Here is a 17,878-nt window from a genome sequence, read left to right as displayed (position 1 = left end):
CAGGCTGATGGGGGTTCGGGGGTGCACAGCCCCAACTGCAGCCTTGCCAATTGTCACCACATTGCTATAATCAGGACGATCATCTTCATACACCCCAGCAGCTCCAGAGGGGAAACTGAGGCTGCGAGGGGCCATGAGTCCGTCCTCTGGCTGTGTCTCCCCACCAGCCACACCAGTCTGGCCCCGGCTTCTTAGTTTCTGGCTTGTGTGTCATCTTGTGGTGATTTATGGCCCCTGAGGGGCTCCTGGGCTGTGAACTGGCTTTGTAATTGTCCACCAGTGGCTGCCCGGCCACCTGCGGCCGGGACCAGCATCCCCTCCCCAAACCCCCAGATACGGGCGGGGTGCTGACCACAAGCCATGGGAGGTACAATATTTATGTAATATTCTCTGCTCTCTTTTCGGATTAGCTGGCTTCTGCATAAACATACATACAACATTTATTCATTTGATCTTCAAGCATTTAGTAAGCACCTACTGTGTACCGCACATGCTCTAGGCCCAGGAACCTAGAGTGACCAGGAGAGATAAAGTCCCTGCCCTCAGGGGGCCGACAGTCCAGTGCTGCAGACAGACCAGGGAGGAGATAAATGAGGAAAACACAGGCAGGCCCAAGGTGGTAAATAAATGCAGAAGAGGAAAGGAAAGAAAGCCCCGAGGAGGAGGCCTGGGAAGGCTCTGCCCAGTGGGGCACAGCCGGGGCACAGGCCTGCGACTAGGAGGGTCACTGAGGAAGAAGCGTGAGATGAGCGGCCGAGCATGACTGTCCCAGCCCTGCAAGGCAGGAGGTCTCTACTAAGCCCTGACAGTGGAGGACCAGCCTCCATCTCAGGGCTGTCTGGACCAGGGGGTGGGGCCTTGGGCAGATGTAGCAGGAACACTGAGGCTCAGAGGGGACCGTGCATCTGCGTCGGGAAACTGAGATGGCCCTGTCCTGGGAGTCTGAGGGAGGAAACAGGGCCGCCATCGGCGCCCTGGGCAACCTCAGCACTCCTCTGCCCCACTCTGCTGCCTCTGACCCCCTGCCCGTGGTGGGGCACCGAGGCGGCAGTAATGGGCTGCGGGAGGGAAATCACTTTCCTCTGGAAGCTCCAGGCTGGAAAAGTCCCTGCATGGGACTCGCATATCGATGGCCACCCAGGAGACCTGCAGGAGCTGGCATTAGGGTCTGGCCGCAACTGGGGCGGGGCCTTGGGGCCCCTGGTAGTTTGGAGGGGCCCCCACACCCCACAGGGACGTCACCACACAGCCCCTGGAGGGAGTGGCACTCTGCATGTGACTGGTGTCTGGCAAGAGGATGGGAGAGGTTCCTGAGAGACCCAGGCCCAAAATGCATGTCTGGCTACACTGGGGTGCACGAGGGTGCAGGTGCCTGCCCAGGGCATGTGGCCGATGACAAGTTCCAGGGAGAGTCCCTGTGGTGGGCCAGGCACATGTCCCAGGGCTGACCAAGAGGAAGAGAGTCCAGTGGTGGTCTGTGGGGAAGGCTTCCCAGGCAGGGGGACGGCTGTGCAAAGGTCCTGAGGTACGGAACAGAGCTGTTGTTTTTGTATTTACCCAAACTCACCTTTTCTGCTAAAATTGTGTCTCAAAAATAGTAAAATTGTTATAATGGCTAAAAGGTGGAAACAACCCAAGTGTCCACGGATAGGTGAACACATAAACCCAACATGGTCCATCCACACGTGGAACATCACTCACCCACAGAAAGAGACGAGGCTCTGACACAGGCTACAGCGTGGATGGACCTTGAGGACGTCATGCTCAGTGAGAGACGCCAGACACAGAAGGGCACACAGTGTGAGACTCCATTTATATGAAATGTCCAGAACAGGCAGATCCATAGAGATGGGACGTGGATTCATGGTCACCAGGGGCTGGGGAGGGGGTGGGAAGTAACTGCTGATGGGGACAGGGCTTCCTTTGGGGTGATAGAATGTTCTGGAATTAGATAGTGGTGATGGTTGCACAAGTCTCTGAGGGTACTGAAGTCCGTGGAATTGTGGTTTCGACAGAGGAATACTGTCGTGTTTTTAAGAGCAGCAGCAGTCAGCCGCAGGTATCCCGCCCCATGGTCCTGCATCTAATCCCTGTAGCTAGGTCAGAGCGTGTGGGCAGGTGTTTCCAGGCAAGTGGCCCCGGGAAAAGGTGGCCTCTCTCTCTGAGCCTCAGGGTCCTCATCAGTGGATCGGGGGATCCCTAGGGTCTCCCCACGGTGCTCAGCTTGGTGGACGTCTGTCCATCCTCCCGCGCTGGGCGGGGTGGGTCACACACAGGGGTCTTTGTGCACCGGCTACCCTCATTACCAGGCAGCCCCCGTCGCCGGGCCCAGCACGGCTGAATTAATTAGCTGAGAGCGTTCCCGCCTGGCTAATTGTGCTGGAGGCCCTGTAGTCACAGCTGATCAGTCCCTCAGCTGGGTAACTCTCAGCTTCTCTGTGCCTCAGTTTCCCCAGTCCAGGGCTTGGCATTGGGGGAAGGCCCCTGGGACCACAGGACCCACAGACATGCCTTTTGCTGAGTGAGAGGAGATTCAGAGATGACAGAAGCCCTGCCCTGGCCTGGGGCAGCTGGGGAAACTAAGCCACACGCAGAGGCGCCAGAGCTTGTTAATGGAGGTATCACAAAATGAGATTGAATCCGGGGACCCACCACAGGGCCTGAGACACCCCCAGCCCTAAGCACAGATGATGGGACAGCAGAGCCTTGCTATAGCAATTCTGCCATGCTCAGGTGTGCCGTGTGATGGACACTTGTTCCCATTTCCCAGAGGGGGAAACTGAGGCCCATAGCTGGCCCATAAAATACTGATTCCAAGGCCTGGCCCCAAAACGACGCACAGAACCAATGAGTCAATCGTGATCGAAGGTTCCTCTCGGGCCCTGGGGTCCCCAGACATCCCTCCAAGGGGTGCCCCTGTCCCTGGGGGGCTCCAGACTCCCTCCAAATTAGCACAAAGCACTCCTGCCACTGGAGCCAACGGCCCCAAACACAGACACACGCCTTCAAGGTTTATGCTCATTTTATTATAAAAAAATACAGGATCCAAAGTCGATTGTGACAGGAGTGGGGGAGGCCCCGTCACCAGCTCCAGGCATAGTAACGCCGCCCGCCCCGCCGACCGCCTACAAAAGCCCCCCACCCGCCCCACGCCACTGGGCGCGCCTTGCGCCGCCTCCCTGCGGCTGTACACAATATATATTTATATATAATATATATAAAACACAGAGTCAGGAAAGGCGGGTAGAAATATGAAATCTGTATAAATGCGCTGTTTCCTTCATTAAAGTGTCTTCAGGAAGGGGTTTCTTTTTTGGGGGGTCATGGTATCCTCCATCTTTTGTTCTGTCCTTTTTTTTTTCTTAGAAACATTATCAGGTCACCAAGTCAAGGGACGGGGCGTCACGGACGAGACAGCTTATTGCGCTTATTGCGAAGTGCAGCTTCTACACTAGAAAGTCCACCCCACCCCACCCCACCCCCGCCAAAATAAAAGACCCTTGTGAAGGGCTGAGAAAAAAAGGGAAGAAACTGTCCAGTCCATCCTCAGAAATACATTAAAAATAAATCACAGTATATACTTGCTGGCTCTATTTACAGAAACCTAATGTCTTCTTGGGCTCGGAGAGGACCGTGCGAGGTTGAAGGGACAGGGCGGGGGGGGGGTTGTTTGCATTGGCCAAAGTGGTTCCTAAGAAGTGAGGGGCTGTGATTCCAAGGGAAGTATGAGGCTCAACACGCCAGGAGCAAGGGGGATGGGGCTAAAGGGTCTGGGGTCTCCTGGGCCACACTTGGCAGTACCCACTGCTCACCCTTCCGGCTCAGATTCGCCCATCCTGGGGCACCAATGGAGTCCCTGGGGGGGCTCCAGCCAGAACTCAACAAGTGGAGTGCAGAGCAGAGAGGAGCAACTGTGTCCCTGGATTCCCTTCCCCAGGTGGCCAGGGACCCCCTGCCCCCTGCGACAGCAGGGGATAAATTAAATTAAAAACTCAAGTCTTTCTGATCCAACCATGAAAAATACACTAAAAAAAAATTGCCAAGAGGTTCTCCGGTGCCCCCGGAGGAGATGGCTTGGCCAGGGGCTGTGCCGACACCCCGGCCCCTCAGGTATGGGGTGGGGGGCCATTGGCTGGTCCCCCTACCTGGGGCCTGGGCCTGGAGTGGGTGGGCAGCTCCCTGCCCGCTGGGGCAGCACCAGTTGAGGGAGAAGCAGCGTCTCTATTTGGTCTCAGAGGCGGGGGCCGCGCCAGGTCCAGAGGGCCGAGGTTGGACAGTCCAGCTGGGGCCGTCCAGGTGGGCTGGCATCCTGCAGGACCAGGACTAGGAGCCCAGGAGCGTCCACAGCACCGGGACGGTGCTGAGGAAGACGTGGCAGCTGCCCAAGCCGCTGCACGAGTTATTGCTGGTGAAGATCGGCTCGGGAGCTTCGTACAGGGTCTCGTCTGGGGGACATGGAAACGGATGATCGGTGGTGGCCACCCAGACCCCCCCCAGCTCCCCAGGTGCTGCCTGGTCTCAGTGGGCTCCTTGTTCACCAGGCAGGCCCTTCCCACCCTCCTGGGAACGTCTCTGGGCAAAGGAGCTGCAATGTTTGCAGATGGGGAAACTGAGGCTCATGGGCGGGGCCTGCCCCAGCCATGGCTGAGAGTGGGGGACTCCCTACCTCCCACTCTTCTGACCACTTGTTGCTTAGGTGGGTTTAGGACACAGGGGTGGGGGCCTGGATCCCGCTCGCCCCATTGCACACTTACTAGTCGGCCGTACATAAACCTTCAGTCGCAGGCAGGGCCTGTCCACAGCATTGGGAGGCGTAGCAGCTGAAAGGGAGAGGATGAGGATTAGAGGCACAGAGGCTCTTGTTGCCCCAGACGTGGGGCTGGACCCTCCTGTCCCACCTTGGTGACTCCACCCTGACCCCAGGTGGGAATTCACTCATAAAACTCCTAACCATTCGTCAAAGCCCCAGACATAATGCCCCCTGTTTCCCAGCAGTCCTCCCTGCACACTTCCCCCTGCCCCCACCTCTTCCCAACCCTGCCCCCAGAGCCCGGGGATGTCCATGTCTTTGTCCTCCTCTGTCCCACCCCAGGACAGGCACAAGGGGAGGTTTGAAAGTGATGAATAAAAATGTTTGTTTTCGGCTGGGCACGGTGGCTCACGCCTGTAATCCTAGCCCTCTGGAGGCCGAGGTGGGTGGATCACTCGAGGTCAGGAGTTCGAGACCAGCCTGAGCGAGACCCCCGTCTCTACTAAAAATAGAAAGAAATTATCTGGACAACTAAAAATATATATACAAAAAATTAGCCGGGCATGGTGGCACATGCCTGTAGTCCCAGCTACTCGGGAGGCTGAGGCAGTAGGACCGCTTAAGCCCAAGAGTTTGAGGTTGCTGTGAGCTAGGCTGACGCCATGGCACTCTAGCCAGGGCAACACAGTGAGACTCTGTCTCAAAAAAAAAAAAAAAAAAAATGTTTGTTTTCAATTGATCAACAAAAAATTGGGGTAGCCAAATTTTGGGGGAGCCCAAATGGACCGGGCTCAAAATCCCTGCTCTCTGGGTGCCTGTGGGCAAGTCACTTCCTCTCTGCACCTCCCCTGGCACACGGTAGGTGCACCCGAAAAGATTATTTTCCATCTGGGAGACAGGGAGAGACAGTTACCCCTAGGAGGGAGGAGCGTTCCTGCCCCACTTCAAGAGGGACCCAGACTGCCCGAGGTCACACAGAAGCAGAAGCCACACGCGGTCCTCCTGCCGAAAATTCCACCGTCATTCTCCCTGCTCCTCGGCCCACTGGAAAAGTGCCCTGGCATGGGGTGGGGGGACTCCCTGGTATTGGGGTGTGTCAGGAGGGGAGACAGAAGGAGGCCTGAAGCCAACTCGGGGCCGGCAGAGAAGACACATGTGGACAGGAGTGAGAAGGTGTGGGTGCACACGCATGCACACACGGAGAGGAGGTCAGGCTGCCCCTGCCAGGCCCAGGGCTCCCGCACGGCCTGGCTCTCGGTGGCCGCCACCTCTACTAGCCCCCCAGAAGCCCCTAAGGCTGCAAGATGAAGATAGAAAGCACGTAATAAAAATAACATTCGTCACAGAGATAGGACGAATAATTACAATAATTATCTTTATGAAATTTCTGTCTCAGAAAGAAAAATGTAATTTTTCTTATATTACGGGGACTTAATTTAAATACCTTCTTTCCCCCTCCCCCATCCGCTTCTTCCCTGAATTAAAAGGGAAAAAGTCAAAGAGAGCAGAGAAGGGAACCGGGGTCTTGCAAGGTTTAATTCCATACAGTGGGAGCTGCGCGTGGAGGCGCCCCGGCCCCTGCACTAAGCCCTGGGGTCAGACCCCAGCTCGCCCCCACCAGCTCCCCAGCACTCTCCAGATGCTGCGAAACAGGAATCCCCCACCACAGGATGCCTCTCTCAGAGCCATGGCCCAGGCATCAAGTGCGATGCGACACCCCCATCTCACGGTGGGCAGTGCCTGGACCTCCGTGTTCCTGGCCAAGGTCATAGTAAAGCGGCTCTCGAACCTGGGCCCGACTCTGCCGTCGGGGGAGAAAAAAGCCAGCTTGGGACCCTGCTTGGCTTGCCCAGCTTGGGCAGCAGGAAGGGGCAGCCTTCCCCAACCCCACCCCACCGCGGTTCTGCTGGGGCTAACCAATCTGCAGTTGGAGACCCCACCATTATCGGGGGCTTGGGGTGCTGCGGTGGAAGGGTGGGGGGAGTCCGGGGAGACCCCTACCCAGTCGGGCCTGCGGTTCGTGCAGAACAAAGGATGTGCCTCACACTGTGGCTTCCACCATGCTCCCCACCCCCGCTGGGCCTCAGTTTCCCCCCTCAGTGCGCTGGGGGGCCGGGGGGTTCTCAGTGTTGGGAAACTGAGGCAGGTCCATCGGCTTCCCCAGCCGGAGGCTGAGTGGTCTGGAAACCGAGGTCACACTGGTGTGGGTGTGTGTGTGCACATGCGTGTGTGTGCATGTGTGTTTGAGTGGCCTCAGCCTCGCTGGGACCTTCAGGTTTCCCATCTGCAAACAGGGACAATGACACTCCCGGCTTGCTGGGAGGGTGACAACCCTTCACACCCGGGACATGAGATTGAGATCGTGGCCAGACAGAGCGGCATGAGGAGTCCCGCCCCCAACCACCAGGCCTCGCCCCTCGCCATGGCCCCGCCCCACACCTCACCCAGAAACCACCCTTGCCTTGACCCCGCCCAGAACTGGGACCAGGCCCCGCCCAGACCCTCCCCTGGCCACAGGCCCCGCCCCCGGCACAGCCCTGCCTTCGTCCCACTCCGGGCTGTAGGCCCCGCCCCTCACAGATGTAGTACTCGTGGCCCCGCCCCCTCAGAGATGTAGCGCTCATGGTCCCGCCCCCTCACTGATGTAGTAGGGCCCTGGCCCCGCCCCCGCACAGATGTAGTGGTACTTGTGGCCCCGCCCCGCCCACTCACAGCTATAGCAGTACCCGTGGCCTCGCCCCACCCCGCCCACTCACAGATGTAGTAGTACTCGTGGCCCGGCCGGAACTCGAAGCCCAGCGAGAAGGGCGTGAAGAGTTGGAACTTCTCCGAGAACTTGAGCGGGCCCCCGGGCGCGGCCGGCCGGTTGCACTCCCAGCGCTTGAAGCCCCGCTGGCGGTGGTCGCAGGACGCGTGGCCCTCGCCGCTGACCATGTACAGCACGTAGCGCTCCATGCGCTCGGCCGGCGGCAGCGGCGCACCGTAGTGCGGGCAGTAGATGTCCAAGTAGTCGTTGATGCTCACCTCCACGGTGTAGCCGCCACCCGGCCCGCCCGCGTGGAACCTGCGGGGCAGGATCGGGGGGCGGGGTCAGCGCGGGGGCGGGGTAGTGGGGCGGGGTCAACGCGGGGAGGTAAGCATGGGGGCGGGGTCACCGTCCCGAGGGGTGCACGCCTCCTCAAGAACGGCTCCAGCTGGGAGCCTGGCACTGCCCCGCCCCCGTGCCTCAGTGTCCCAGGCAGCACCGCAGCCGGGCTGACTGTGGGCCAGCCGGGATCTGGACCCCTCCGCGCGAACGGGCTGGGGGTCCAGACTCCTGCACGTCTGCACAAGCCGTTCCCTCCACCCTGAATTCCTTCTCCAGAAACTGCTGTTTAAGGCCCACACCCCCTCCTCCAGGCAGCCTCCTCCGCCCCACCAGACGCAGCCTGTCCCCTTTGCTTCTGCAGTTCTGCGCCTGCCAAGAACGACCAGGGCATCGCAGAAACACAGGAGGCCGTGGGTGCCTACTAAGTCCCGCTGAGGCAAGCTCTACCCTCAGTTTCCCTGAAGGGAGCAGGACTTGGAGTGAAGGACGCCTCAGCCCCCCTCCCTCAGCTCCCCGGCTTGCACCCAAGCCCAGCACAGAGGCGCCCACCATGCCCATCCCGGGGACCCTGGCGAGTCCCTGCATCCTCTGCACATCTCGAACCCTGAAACCTCCGGAACCCTGAGAATCCCCCAGCCACCCCCCAACCTCCCGGCCACCCCAGGGGGTTCCCCTGCTCCCAACACCTCAGCACCCCAGCCTAGGCCCGGGAGGTTGAGGGGGGACCTGCACTCCCCTTCCCTCATCGCCTTGGGTGGCTGTGGCAGGAGCCCTCAGATCTGCATGTGGTCCCCAGGGTCCCTGTCATGTAAACCAAGGGAGGCACGATGGGGGGGGCCTGAGGGAGACTTATTAGCACATAAAAGGCCTAGGCAGGAGGGATGCGGAGGGCTCCCCACGCTACTCCTGCCTCCTCCCCCTGCTCCAGCTAGGGAAACTGAGGCCCAGTGAGGGTGGGTGCAGGCTGCCTTGCTCCCGGCCCCGCCCCTGCCTCTGTGCCCAGCACACCAGCCACCGCCCAGCCTGCAGGAGGGAGCCCTAGCGGCCCCCATGCTGCATGTACTAATTGGCACAGCAGGCACGTGAGGGGCACCCGATTATCAGCATCAGCCCAGCTTCCCCGAGGCCTGAGACGCTGCACTGGGTGGGGCTGAGGGTTCCTGGGTCCCCACGTTGAGATGAGGCAGTCTGGAGTTCCTGCCCACTTGTGACTCAGTTTCCCCATCAGTCACCGAGGATCCAGCCCGAAGATTTCAAGAGCAAAGAATTTCAGGGCTGGGAGCCGGAGGCAGTGGTGACCCCCAGCCCTTCCCCCTCCTTTGTTGGATTTGTCCCAGGGTGGGGAGCTCACCCCACATCCTTCATCACCCACTGTGGACCCGGCACAGAGGCAGGGAGGAGTGCCACACAGGGAATCTCTGTCTGGCGAGAGACTCAGAGGTCGGGGTCCATCTGGGCCTCAAGAGCCTTGTAGTCCTGAGCTCAAGTGGATCTGAGCCCAGCTGGGTGTCAAGCTACAACCCCTTCTCAAGGCCTCATTTTCCTCTCTGTGCAGTGGAACGGTCCTTATGGCCACTGGGAAAGCTCTGGGCGTGTACACAGTAGGGACAGGCTGGGACCGGGGCAGGCTCAGACTCAGCCCATCCCTCAGGCTGCCCATTGGCCGGTGGGGCATAGGCGTCTCATTGACCTGCCTCATCCTCCAGCCCCTTGGGCAGGATCGATGTGGAACTCGCTCCAGGCATTTTAGAAAAGTCATTTCGCTTCTTCCCAGCCCCGAGTGAAAGCACCATTGATCAGTAAATCGATGGAGCAGAGGCCCAGCTCCAGCCCAAGGACCTGCCCGCACCCAGGCCACCCTGCCCAGGAGGCCTCCGTCGGGAGAACCAGAGGGGAGGGTCCCAGCCCCCAACCCCTCAGGCCTCAGTTTCCCCTTTCATCCCTCTGTTGACGCCTAGGGATCAACAGCCATCCTGGAAGAGAACGTGAGACGGAAACAGACTCCAACAGTGAGGCCACGGCACCAGCCCTCCCCACTGGAATTTTGCCTGCCTTCCTGGCCTGAGTGTGACACCACCACGTTCTCTCCTCCCGTCTTCCATAAAACATCAGAGATCTAGGTGGCCGCTCTGCTGGCTCTGAGGCCAGATGCCCCGGCCCTGCCAGACTCCGGGATCCCCCAAACCCAAGTCGCTTTTCTGCATGGGAATCAAACTCTGTGACCCACTGGCTCAAAGCCCTCCATCTGCTCCTCATGGCTCAGAATAAAGTCCACACCCTGCCCAGGCCCCATGCAGCCCGGCCACCCCACCCTCATCATCCCAGTCTCCCCAAGGCTCACTCCCTACCCTGTTCACACCCCAGGTCCTTTGCACGTGCTGTTCCAGCCACCTGAAACACTGTTCCTCCATTTCCTTCCATAGCTCTCAACTCTACATCAATCCTTCATATGATTTGTGTCTGTCTCCCCAGACCATGAACTTGGCCTCCTCCTCCATTCCTTCCCCTGTAGCCTGCACCAGCCCTGTATACAGTGGCACTCAATGCATGTCTGTTGCTCAAACGGGGGAATTTAAAAGGCCAAGACTCGAGGACTCTGAGGTGCTAGAGTCATGGGAAGCAAAAAGCAGCCTCTAGGTGTGTGGGGTGGGGACCCCAGGCAGGCAGGTCCCAGGGGAACCCCCCCTCCAGCTCTGGCTGCCTGAGTGGGCCACTTTTTTCCCTTCCTGTCTCTAAAATAGCGTCAGCCTTGCTGCGTCGGCATTCCAGCTTCCAAGTTGGCAGCTGAGCCAGGGGTGGGCGCCTTGCCCCTGTTCAGGGTGGCACCTGCTGGGGGGTGGGGGCCCAACCCAAAAACCCAACCCGCTGAGAGCAAGACAAAGCCCCCACTCCCTTCATTAGTGAGAAGCCCGGATATGCAAATGCTCCTCTGTGGGAGCCGCAGATAGAGATCGAAATTCTCACTAAGGGGTTAATGACTGATTTGGGATCTCTTCCCAGACAGGGAGAGGGAGCCCCAGCAGCTTTCATCCCTCCAGTTCTCCCCCCACCCGGCACCTTCCCCAGCTCTCCTGGCAGGTGCCAGCATCCACACCTCCAGGCAGCCCTCCTGGCCCCAGGCACAGCCTCGCCTGCCTACTCAGCCTGGGCAGCCGGACCCCGCCCACCCATCGCCCCCTCCTGGCGACCACCCGGCCTGCAGCTAATTAGCTCCAATCCGGGGATTGTCAACTCATTAGACACTAATAGCAAAGCAACTAATTAGAAGTCTTGCCCAAAACTGGGGTGGGGATGGGCTGGGCTGCCTTCCCAGAACGGAAACTGAGGCAGGAGTGGGTCAGACAGGACCCCTGAGGCTGGGCAGGTGGGCACCTTCCCACCCTGCACCAGGCGGGTCCCTTCCTCTGCCTCTGGGGGGGGGGTGTCTGGGCCCATCCCCATCTCTCTAGCAGGGTTAAGAAGCGCCTGTGGGGGGGCCAGGCCTACCCAGTGAGCAGACAGACAGGGCCCCGAGGCCCAGCAGGGGGCAGAGCCCTCCGGCCCCTTCTGCCACCCTCAGTGGGGCACAGTGCCCACCCCGGGCTTTTTGAGGGGCCAAAGAGATGTCACCGCCACCTTAGGACTGGCCAGCTTTCCTCCTGCCTGGGGGCTGGGCAGGACCTCCAGGGAAATGAAGGTCCCAAGATACTGCAGGGTCAGCCCCAGAGAGGATGACGGTGGCCTCGTGGGTGCAGGAGGGTAAACTGAGGCAGGGGTCCCACAGCCAAAGCGAGAGAGAGAAAAAACGGAACCAGGTTGGGGAGCCAGACTTGCAGGGTCAGCTGTACCTAGGTCTCGGCTGTGGCGGGCGTGGCAGCCCCGTGCAGAGTCCAGAGGGTGCAGAGTCCTTGGTCACCCTACCCTCGCCCTCCCCGCAACACATACCCAGGCTGTGTCTGACACTCTGAGGCCAGCCCCAGGTGGGGACACTAGGGGCTGTGCCCAACTTCCCAGTGGTCTTGCAGAGTGAGTCACTCTTGCTCAGGGCCATGGCAGCTTTGCCCGTGGAGTGCGGGCCCCCAACCCACAGGGCAGGCAGACCGGGGGTATGCAAGGCGGCGGGGCAGGGTGGGCAAGGGGGCGACTTGGCCCAGGCCATGAATGAGGTCCTTTGAAGCCCAGGTCCCTGGGTCACACGGTGAGACCAAGGTGCAGCAGGTGAGCCCTCCCCAGCCAGGCTCCCACAGCACCCCGGTGTGGGAGCAGTCGTGGGGACCGGCACCCCAGGGCTGGCTGGGCCAAGGAGTTCAAACGTCTGGGTGAGGTTAAAACAAAAATCCCGCCGGCTTGTCTGCTCCTCTGCCGAGTGAGCATTCCGCCGTGTGTCTGGGATGCGGCAGCCCAGTGGGAGACAGGGACAGGCGGCAGCTCTGCCTCTCTCCCAGGCACAGCCCACTGGATAAAGCCAGGCCGTCCCTCAGGACCCACAGCCAAGACAGAAAATCCTCCATGAGCAACAGCTCTGGGGCCAGGCTGGGCCGCGTCACGGTTCCTGAGGAGGAGGGAAGGGGGTGCTGTCATGACGAACACGCGGCCCCAGGGCCTGGGACCTGCATCCCCATGGGGCCTGGCTCAGTGTGGAGGGACAGACCAATAACGGAAACCACCTGCCCCACAAAAGTGCCACCTCGCAGACCCCACTGATGCACCTGCCACCCAAGGGCAACCTTCCACCTCCACCATGACCCCGAGGGACCCCTGCAGGATCCCCTGCAGCCCACCCCTGGCCCCTAGCCACACAGATGGTGGGAGGTCGAATCCCACTATGTTAATAACAGGAAGGCCTGGGCCTCCTGTCACAGCCCAGGAAACCCAGAGACGGGGAGAGACAGAGACACAGAGACACAGAGATGCAGAGATGCCTGTGCATCAGCTGGAACACGACCTGGAACACCTGGGGGCCGGCCCAAGACTGGGCACACCAGCTACCAAAGGCCCTTCATCTCCAGCACAGGAGCTGCCTCAGTTTCCCTCTCTGTGCGGGGGCGACTGAGCCCACTGGGTCACGCTCATGCCTTGCCTTGTTCACATCATGCTGAGCTGCCAACCCACCGGGCCTGCATGGGGCCGAGTCACTCCAGTTGGCAGAGCAGGCGCAGGTGAATTGCTCCAAGCAGCAAAGCTGCCCACCAGACGTCATGCCCCGGTCTCCCAGACCCCCGAGTCCAAGCCCAGGTGCCCCACAGCCTACCGGCCCCCAGCCTCAGGCCCTGAATCCCCCGGGCCCACCCCCTCGCTTCCCACGCCCCCGCCAAAGCTGGGCGGCCAAGATTCTCTCACACAAAACAAAAAACCCTCATGCGGCAAAACACAGCATAGCCCCCTTCAAAGCTGGTTCCCCCAGACGCCAAGGGAGGCCAGCAGAGCCACAGACCTCAGGTCACCTCTGCCACGGCAGAGACACCTCCCTTGGGGACCAGGCCCCTGCCCACATCGCCATTTTCCTACCTGGAAGCTGAAGAGGGGAGCCTGGCCGCTGCCCACATCGGAGCGCTATTGGGTCCTCGGGGACCCAGGGAGGGCAGCTGCTGCCAGAGCTGCCCTGTGGGCACGGGCACCAACCCCAGCGACCCCGACCCCGGTCAGCACAGGGTCCACAGGCGCTGAGGGTTTCCACTCAGGAGTGGGGACTCCCGGGGACAGCAAGCGCCCTGCGTCGCGCCTGCTCTGAGCCTCCAGGGCCTGTCTGCACACAGGAGAGACCTGCCCTCTCCCCAGGGAAGGAGGAGAGGGAGGGCCAGCATGGGGTCATCAGTGTGGACTGTTCTGGGGCTGCGGCTGCTCCCACAGCGCAGGTCCTGACACCGCCGGAGCTGCCTCCATACATACACACTTGCACGGCCACAGGCATGCACCCCATGCAGATGTGCACACACGTATGTACTCCATGCATGGACATGACACGCATGCACCTCACACGCAGACATGCATGTGGGGCTCAGATACCACAGACATTCCATGCACAGACATGCTCATGCAGGTGTGGGTGCACCAGCGACACGGGCACGCTCACACGCACACATGTGCACTCCATGCAGCATCACACACACGCTCATGCAAACATGCCAGAGCCAGGGCCGCCCGGCACATAGTAGACTCGTGATACCATGCCACATGCAGACATGCATGTGTACCCTACACACAGACACACACTTCCTAGGTCTCCCCAGGACACCCCTGTCATGCACAAAACACGCAGCCACACGCACGGCCATAACCCGCAGCCCGATGTGACTCCTGGGCACATCTGCACCACCCCCCACAACAGTGCACAGGAGCAGCCATGCAGGTGCGCAAAAAATGCCGTGGCCTGGCCAAGTCCAAACCAACAGCCCCCCAGCCCAGCCCAGCTGGGGACAGGCCCAGAGATGCCCAGCGGCCAGCTCCGGGGCACCCAGCCCAGGTGGGGCAGGTCGAACAGACCAGGATCGTCAGCCGGTGCCAGCGCTGGGGCCAGTGGGGCCATACCGTATCTCGGCCGGAGGAAGCGGGTGCAGGGCTCCCTCAGTGACGTCCGCCAACTGTGTGTGCGCAGGAGATGCACTTCACAGCAGGGACAATATGATTCGGGAAGCACAGCCATGTCCTTGTCACCTCTTGCGGGGTCCAGGCTGGCTGGGCGGGAGGGGTGGCCGGGCTCGCTGCAACACTGCCCCTACCCGTGGGTCCCTGACCCAAGCCCACCAGTCCCGCCAGCGCTCACCCTGCCTGTCGGACCTATGGCCCTTTTGTGTGTGTCCCCCGCTCAGACTCAGGGTCCCTTCGTCCCTCACACGCCTCCTCCACCGGCATTTCTGCCCGGACCCCATGCTGGTCTCTCCCAGCCAGCCCAGGCTCACACCTCAGGCCTGGCTGCCAGCACCGCACCTCTCCCCAGGCCGGTTTCCCCACCACTGGGTCCCCATGGACACGGAGGCCCAAAACCACCCCCTTTGCCGGGGCAAACACCCTCCTAACCCAGGCACAGCTGCCAGCCTGGCTAACTCAGGATACTAAATCTCCAGAGGGCTGTAGAGCCCCTCCTGCCACGGAGCCACCCAACCTCGGCGATGAAGCCCGTATGCCCGACGAGTCTGGGCCCTGGGTCCCACTGCAGGGTGTCGGGTGCCATCACCAGCACCCTGGACACCACAAGCCAGAGACAGAGGAGGAGGGGAGGCCCTGGAGCTGCCCAGGTCTGCTCTGCAGCCCAGCAAGGCTGTGTCCTTGGGCAGTGGTCCGAGCCAGGCTGTCACGTCAGACACAGAGCAACAGGAGGTGGCCAAGTGGCCAGCCCAAGCCAGGCACTGGGGAGGCCACCTCTGTCCCCTGGGTGAGGGTCCTGCTCACAGCCCACAGCCCCACGGCAGGTGAGGGCAACAGGGCGGCCCTGTGGACCCCTTCCCTCCCTGTTCCCGGCTCCTTGTTTGGCGTTTGCTAGAACAAAGGACAGACCATGCCGGGACAGGAGATTCCGGAGCTGAAACCAAAAACTTGGGCCGGGAAAGTGCTGCCCGCTGGGCTCCCCGCGTGGCCAGCAACAGGGAAGAGCCTTAATCAAACCCACATGTGACCAGCACAGCAGGCGGCACAGGGACAGGCTCCTCGGTGGCCCAGCGGTCCCTCAGAGGCCCGGGGTCCCTGCCCTCAGCCCCCCGGGTCCCGACCCCACAGCCGGGCAGCAGTGAAGGTTGGGTCTGCCCACTGTCCCCACCCCCACAGCGGAACACGGGCCGCCCTTGTCCCAGAGCCTGCCTCAAAGACGGCCCTTTATGCAACTTTCCGCCTGGGGATCGGGGACAGCAGGAGACAGCAGGGGACAGGGAGGGATGCTGGGATCCAGAGGGCAGCTTGGCCGGCACAGGAAGCGGCTAGAAAACGTGGAGAATGTGACCAGTGGTGGCAGAGGAGGAGGGAGACCAGCTCGGTGCCCTCATGTGCAGCCCGGCCAGACAGCAAGAGCCTGAGTGCCAGAGCTGACCACCGAGCCCCAGGACCCCAAAGCCCTGTCTCCCATGGGACTCCCCAGCCCGCTCTGGCCTTGGGGACCCCAGAATGGCCCAGAGTGCTCTGCCGATGTCCAGAATGTGGTCAGTCCCCAGTAAACTTTTCTCACCCTGACTATCCAGGGCTTCCGCCACCCCCCAGATTATACCCAGTGCCTGGCACAGACCTGACCCAAAACACAGGGAACCGTGCAGCAGGCGGGTGGGGCACCTTGGCCCAGAGTGGCAGGCTGTGTGCCAGGTCACCTGGGTCCCTTCCCCAAGGCTTCCCCCTCGCTGTGACCTTGAGACAGTCACTCATCCCCTTTGCACCTCAGTTTCCCGGTCAGCGCCAGGAGGACAGAAGAGGACACTATCCCAATGCACCTCCCAAGACTGACCCCAACCCCCTGGGCCACCCGGTCTCCCTACAAAGCTGGACCCAAGGGCCCCCTGGAGTGGACAGTGGATGCAGACGCTAGGTCCGGAGGGAGGGACATTCCAACTTCCCCAAGTTTATCTGGGGATCCACCAGCAGGATGCACCCACAGACCCTTTGCCCCAAGGGCCACGGCCCCCACCCCAGCAGGCAGCTCAGTGCCAAGGTCCTCGGGGATCCCCACCAAACTGCACAACCGACGGGGGTCCCCGGAGAGGCCGGTGGAGCACAGGGTCCCCCAAGTCCAAGCATGGAACTTCGCGGCTGCAAGGCTTCTGAGGGTGCCGGAGGGGTTGCCGGAACTCCAGTAGACGTTGGCGCTCTGGGGAATGCGGGGCGCGAGTCCCCCAGGTCTTCGGGACAGTGGGGCGCCCTGGTGGGGGATGCGCGAACAGGGGCGAGTCCCCCGAACTCCGGGGGGCCGCAACTCCCCGGGGGTCTCCCAAGGGAAGCTGCGCCCCCGCTCCGGAGGCAGAGCGCGCAGGGGCGCCCCGAGCCCAAGCGGGGGCCGTCGCGGCGTGGGGGGGCGTCCGAGGGTCCCGCGGTGCCCCCGCCGCGGCCGCGCTCACCTGGGGTTGCTGCGGTTCCAGTAGACGGCGTAGCGGTCCGAGTTGGCGCGGGCGGCGTCCTCGGCGCGCGCGAAGGGCGGCGGCGGCGGCGGCGGCAGCGGCAGCAGCAGCAGCAGCAGCGGCAGCAGCGGGCGCTGCGCGGGCGCCATGGCCCCGGTCCGGCCGCGCTCGCGCTCCCGCCGCCGCCTGCCAGCCGTCTCCGCCGCCGCCGAGCGGGCGGGCGCGGGGCGGGCGGGAGGAGGGCGCGGCAGCGCTTGGAGATCCCCGGCCGCCCCCGCCTCCGCGCGCGCGACCTCGGGCGCCGGGAAGTCAGGCGGCGGCGGGGCGGGGCGCCGGGGTCGCCCCGGGCGCGGGACCCGGCCGCGCGGACTCTCTCGGAGCGCGGGCCGCCGCCGCCGCGCCCGCCGGGGAGGGGCCGGGGCTCCGGCCTTTGTCCCGCCCGAACGCAGGGAGGGCCGCGGGCGCCCCCTCCCGCCGTGCCCCGGCCGCGCGGGGGCTGGGCGGGGGTCTCCAGCCTTCGCCGCGGCCCCCGGCCTGGCCGCGCCTCCCAGACCGGTCCCCAGTCTGGCTGCTGGGTCCCCGGGGTCCTGCCCCGGCGACCCCAACTCCGCGCGCCCCCCACCAGCGTGGGTGCGTGCGCCCGGCCTCCAGTCTCAGAGGGGCTGGGGGCGCAAGGCCTCCACCTCCTCCCCGCACTCCCCCGGAGCCACGCCGCGGGGCCTGCCGTTGCAGGACGACTGACCCCGTCCAGGCACCCCGATTCCAACGTGATCTGCTGCAGGGACACAAAACCCAGACACAAAAGTCCTTAGTCAGGCCCAGCCGCCTCCCAGCCTCAGCTCCCCGCTGGCCCCAGGTTAAGTTTTGGAGTCGGCTGAACAAAGTCCGAAGCAGGGCTGTGGCTGCCTCCCTGGGGGCCCCTGTGGAGTCACTATCCCTCTCTGGAGGCCCTCGCTGAGCCTGTGTTTTGTTCTCTGGAACAGCAGTCCCTACCTCATCCCTAAGGGTGCAGAGTGCATAGTAGGTGGC

At 62.1% G+C, this 17,878-nt stretch overlaps 1 protein-coding gene across 1 annotated transcript; it reads right to left on the bottom strand.

Moving 5' to 3' along the window:
* Window positions 1-3,008: 3,008 nt before the first annotated feature.
* EFNA2 (ephrin A2) lies at window positions 3,009-16,998 on the bottom strand. The gene is made up of 4 exons (XM_045543498.1): window positions 16,850-16,998; window positions 7,507-7,814; window positions 4,755-4,820; window positions 3,009-4,445 (listed from the first exon to the last, which is right to left on the bottom strand). The coding sequence occupies exons 1-4, from the start codon at window positions 16,996-16,998 to the stop codon at window positions 4,324-4,326; spliced, it is 645 nt and encodes a 214-aa protein (XP_045399454.1). The 3' UTR covers window positions 3,009-4,323.
* Between the last annotated feature and the right edge of the window lie 880 nt (window positions 16,999-17,878).

Source organism: Lemur catta, chromosome 1, assembly GCF_020740605.2.
Source record: "Lemur catta isolate mLemCat1 chromosome 1, mLemCat1.pri, whole genome shotgun sequence".
Classification (NCBI taxonomy): domain Eukaryota; kingdom Metazoa; phylum Chordata; class Mammalia; order Primates; family Lemuridae; genus Lemur; species Lemur catta.
Note: the sequence above shows the minus strand (reverse complement) of the source record. Positions and strands in the feature narration are given on the sequence as shown.